This window comes from Arachis hypogaea, chromosome 15 (assembly GCF_003086295.3).
Source record: "Arachis hypogaea cultivar Tifrunner chromosome 15, arahy.Tifrunner.gnm2.J5K5, whole genome shotgun sequence".
Classification (NCBI taxonomy): Eukaryota; Viridiplantae; Streptophyta; class Magnoliopsida; order Fabales; family Fabaceae; genus Arachis; species Arachis hypogaea.
In genome coordinates this window covers 39269108-39274477 of record NC_092050.1, presented here as the reverse complement: position 1 = coordinate 39274477, position 5370 = coordinate 39269108, and the positions used below count along the sequence as shown (strand labels likewise).

Genomic DNA, 5370 nt, shown 5'->3' with positions numbered 1-5370 from the left:
TATCTTTTGAACTCTAGTTTAACACAACAAAAATGATTCTCTTATCAGTTTGAAACGCTTCAGATTTAGTTATGGAATTGAAGCCGGTTTTGTTTAAGTAAAGGAAATGGTTTTGAAAGAAGTAAAGATTACGTGACTCGGTTTGGCTTAGATCCTATTTCCTTACTCAAATCAGAAAGCCAATGTTTTAATGATTTTAAATGAATTTGGTGAAAAGAGATATGTTATTCTCCCCTAAAGACTTGGGACTCTGCCGAGAAACTTTTGTTATAAAATCCCATTGTTGGATGGGTGATTTTGAATATCTTAAAGAGGCTTTTAACTTGCCATGATTATGGAAGTTTTGGAAAGAGGATGCCGAGAGTGGCATTGTTTTGAAAGGAGAATTTACCTTGAGTAAAAGTGGCTTATGAGCCTGAGATGATTTGAGAAATGAGATCTTTAAAGCCAAGGCTGAAAAGAGTTGAAACTTGATTTCAAAGTGAAATGAGTCGAGAAAATGATTTATGGCTTAAATGCCGATTTCATGAAATTGATGATTTTGAATGTGGAAGTGTTGTTTTATTGAGAGCCGGAATGGCTGTGTATGTTTATACATATTGATTGGTTCTGGATTGAACCGTGAGCCGGAATGGCTGTGTATGATATGAATATTGGCTGGTTCTAGAATGAACCGTGAGCCGGATGGCTGAGATGGATGTTGATCCATGGATGAGATTGATTGCATGTTTATGCTGAATCATTGATAAATGTGAATGTTGCACTTCCACTATCTGAGATACGAGTTTCCCTGGGTAGTAGCAGTGGCTAGCCACCACGTGCTCCAGGTTGAGACTTGATACTCTGTTGACCCTATGTCGTAAGTGTGGCCGGGCACTGTGAAAGGCCCGGATGAGCTCGCCCCCATAAATATTCACCAGTGAGGGTGATGGATATGGATCATGATTATGATCAAGTTTATGATGAGTATAACTCGAGTTGGGGATGCACGACAGAGGGACAGTCCAATGGTTAGCTACCAGGACTTGTCGGGTTGGCTCTATAACCGACAGATGATATCATCAGCCACTAGGGACAGGCATGCATCATATGCATTTATGTGACATTGTTTGGGTGTGCATATTATACTTGGTTTGCCTATGTGATTAATTGCTAATTGTTCTACTTGTAATAACTGTTTGTTTGTGTTTGCATCTTCCTATTTGTGTTTGCTACTGGGACTCTGTTGGACTGTGGTGATTGGTTGATGGTTGGATTGTTTGGGCCTAGGGCCGTGGTTGGAATGAGATGAACCGATGGTTGATTTTGGTTTTGTGTTTCTGGTTTGGAATAAAATATGAAAGGCTATTTTGGTTCAGCATAGATAAACCGTTTTGAAAGGCTTTTGAGTTTTTGAGAATTGAACTGTTCCTCTTTCAGAAAAGATTTCCGATTTCCTCTTTTATTGTAAACCGTTGTTTTTGAAAAGAGGCATAAGACGGTTATTAATCACTGGTACGGTTTATCTTCATGTATCCTATTACAGTAATTCCCAAAAACCCTCTACTGAGAACCCTTTCGAGGATGATGTTCTCACCCCCCTACATTTTTCCCCTTTCAGGATATGGGCGCAGAAGTTACGAAGAGCTTATTTAATTGTTGTTGTGATGCTCTGTATTGTTTTAGTTATGGTTTATTGTACCCTCGCCTTTATCTTGATATAATCTGTAAGAGGGATAGGAATTGTATTGGTTAATGCTTGTAAAGTTATTTATATGTATTTATGTATATATATATGGATGTACTCTTTATGAGTTGTTGCAAGTTGTATGGTATTTATAGATGTACGTTATCGAACGAAAGTATTTTTGGGAGCGGTATCACGGTTTAAAGTTTTAAACAGGCTCATATTTTAGTATTAAATAGTATAAGTGTCGTCGTAATGTCCGAGCTATCAGAGTCGCGCAGCCGGAAGTGTGAGCTCTGGTAGTTAGGCTGTTACACTTTCTGTTGTTGCTGTAGACACTGGTAGAGTCAAAACAAGACGTATTAATCTATCAACCATGTGATAAGTTCTTGATTTTCCCGTTTCTTGCAACTTGTTGCACAATTCAGAAAGTGTACCAATGCCTTTCAAATGATTTGGTATATCATGCTGATAATGTTGCAACTGAGATTTCAAAATATTTAGCTCATTAGAAGGAAAGTCAAGGGGATAAAACTTCTCTGCTAACTTGCTGATTTCTTCAATATTGAATGATTTGAAATTGTCCTTAGGATCCAAAGCACAACTCAAAGTCAAAAGCTCTATTGTTTGCTCATTAAATCTACTATTCAACTCTTGTATTTGAGAGTCAATTGTTGCCAAGAATACATCTATTCGATAATGATGCTCAACTGTCACACTTGGTTGACGAGATCGACCTCTTCCAAAAACATATTGTGCACTCATATTAGGGACTTCAATTTCATGTTTTTCACAAAAATCTTTAACATTTGCAAGAAAATTGCACCATCCACCATCTCTTAATTGTTGAAGAAGTAACTTTGATGTAGAAACAATATGCATTGCATTAAGAATATCTTGAGATTGTTGTTGCAGTGCTTGGCAAAGAACATTAGTGATTCCCATAATCTCTTTCATCAAGTGCAAAGTGAAAACAAATTCAAATGACAATAATATTTTACTAACACCATAAGCCTCACCTCTTTGTGCATAAGTTGTCCCGTCTTCAATGATATTATTGAGAACAATATTGGTAGCAGTAAACATTTTTACCAAACTGCAAATAGAATTAAAGTGAGAGCTCCATCGAGTATCCCCAGCTCTTTGTAAAGTGCTTATTTGATTCGCACCTTTGCCTGTTTCTAATTCATTTTGAGCAACCAAGTTTGCATTTTCAATTGCTTGAGCTTCTTGTAATTGATCATGTCTTTTTGAAGAAGCACTAACAATAGTGACAATAGAGTTTAATTGAGTAAAAAATTCATGAATTTGAAGTACCTCTCTTGAAGCTGCCACCAATGCTAATTGTAACCTATGAGCAAAACAATGCACATAGTATGCTTGTGGAGAATCTTTAAGAAATAAAGCTTGCAAACCATTCCACTCACCCCGCATGTTGCTAGCACCATCATACCCTTGACCCCTAATATTTTCAACTTGGAGATTATAATGAGAAAGGACAGAAATCAATTCTTTCTTTAAAGTTGTTGCACAAGTATCAGTGACATGCACAAGATCAAAAAATCTCTCTTTAACAAAACCATCTAGAGTAACAAATCTCAAAACAATGGCCATTTGCTCCTTTTTAGATTCATCTCTAGCTTCATCAACAATAATACAAAATTTGGCATCTCCAATCTCTTCTCTAATTGAATTTCTCACCTTAGTAGCAAGAATATGTAGAATTTCTTTTTGGACATCATTTGAAGTATACTTAGCATTTTTTGGAGCATTTTCCAAAACATTCTGTTTCACTCTTTCATTGTAAGATCCCAAAAATTTTAACATTTCCAAAAAGTTACCTCTGTTGCTTGAACTTTGGCTTTCATCATGTCCTCTGTATGCACAACCTTGAAATGTCAACCATCTAATGCAATCTATAGATGCTCCTAGTCGAATTCGATTCTTTTCAATCTCTTCTGATGTTTGCTTATGAAGAAGTCTGTCAATATGTTGTGATTGTTTCATCAAATCATCACATGATTTCAGCACCTTATGATGGAATGAGTTAGGACCTTTGCCAATGTGATTCAAAAGAGCACATTCTTTTCCACTATTTACTTTCTTCCAATTCCTGAAACCATTCTCAATAAAAGCATTTGAACCCGTATTGATTGAAGGTTCCTTAGCAAAAAGAAAGCACGGAAAACAATATATAGCATCATCTTCTATAGAATATTCTAACCAAGATGGGAACAATTTAAACCATGAAGCTTGAAAGCGACGATGACTTTTATCACCAGAAAATGGATAATTATCAAGAATTGGCTGATTTGGCCCAACTTTAATATAAGCCCGACGGATTTCATCTCTTTTATTTGGAGGAAACTTCCAAATCATTGGTCGCATTCCAGGATCTCTTTCCAAACGAAAAACATCCAGTTGATTTGGAAGAAGTCGTGGACGCTTTGAGCTATTCAATGAAGAACTTGAAGTAATGAAATTTGATGACCCCTCAAGTATTGGAGTAGTAATAGTAGAAGCATCTTCATTCTCTTGATCTTTTCTTTTAAAAAATGTATCAATGGTTTTGAACTTACTCATAATTCAAATGGCCAAATAAGTTCCTATAATTTAAAATATATTTAGCAAAAAGTATAAATTACAGTCTAAATCTTTATAAAATATAAAAATTATATTTCAATTTAAAATAAAATATTAAAATTCAGAACAATAATACTAACATCCTAGTATAAATAATATAAAATTATAATTAAATAGTTAACTAATAAAAAAACTAAATATACAAACTAACATATAATAACATAAACTTAATTAACAAATAATAATAAATTAACTAATTAAGTAAATAACTAAATATATAAAAAAGAATAAAAATAGAACCTTTTTTGAGAAAGAGGAGTGAAAAATCACTTGTTAAACTACTCTCTTTTTTTTAATCTGCAAAAAACAAAAAAAAATAAGAGTTAAAAAGGTAAAATTGTAAAAGATAAAAAGATTAAAGAGATAAAGAAGAAGAAGAATAGGAAAAGTTGTTACCTAAATTTTTTGAAAGCCAAGGTGGAAAAAGAGGGAGAGGAAGAGACCGGTTGTTGTTGAAAAATAAAAAAAGGGAATTGGGAACTGATTAGTGACGTTGGAAAATAAAAAAGGAATAAGGATTGGGAAATAGAAAAGGGGATAGGGAATGGACTATTGGGCTGGGTTTTGTAGAAATTAAAAGTGAGAGGGGGAGGGAGGTTGGAAAAGATAGAACAAAAATAGAAGGGGGGCTGAGAAATAAAAAAAAGGGGATCAAACTTTTTTTTTTTTTTTTGAATAAAAGCTAAAATTTGGGGGGGCCATTGCCCCCCTTTGTTTATACCTACCTGCGCCCCTGGTTTTAATTATATTTTTAAGTGAGACAACATATGATATAATAATTTTATACCAACCAACGTTGCTATATATTAGTAATATTTCAGCATATAATTATTATTTATTATGTTAGCATCTTTATTAACGATAATAATATCTAAGGATATAATTTAAACATATTTAAAATACTAGAACAAAATTAAAACAAATTCAACGTTAAGATATTTTTAAAATCTTTTAAAAATAATTTTTAAATAAAAAAATTCAACATAATAAAATGGAACAATAAAATTAAACAAAAAAAAAAAAAGACAATACAATAAAATATCAATCCAATGCTATCTCTG

General features: G+C 33.6%; 1 protein-coding gene across 1 annotated transcript; it reads right to left on the bottom strand.

Moving 5' to 3' along the window:
* Nucleotides 1-1969: 1969 nt before the first annotated feature.
* On the bottom strand, nucleotides 1970-4249 carry LOC112748333 (uncharacterized). The gene has a single exon (XM_025796553.1). The coding sequence runs from the start codon at nucleotides 4247-4249 to the stop codon at nucleotides 1970-1972; it is 2280 nt and encodes a 759-aa protein (XP_025652338.1).
* Between the last annotated feature and the right edge of the window lie 1121 nt (nucleotides 4250-5370).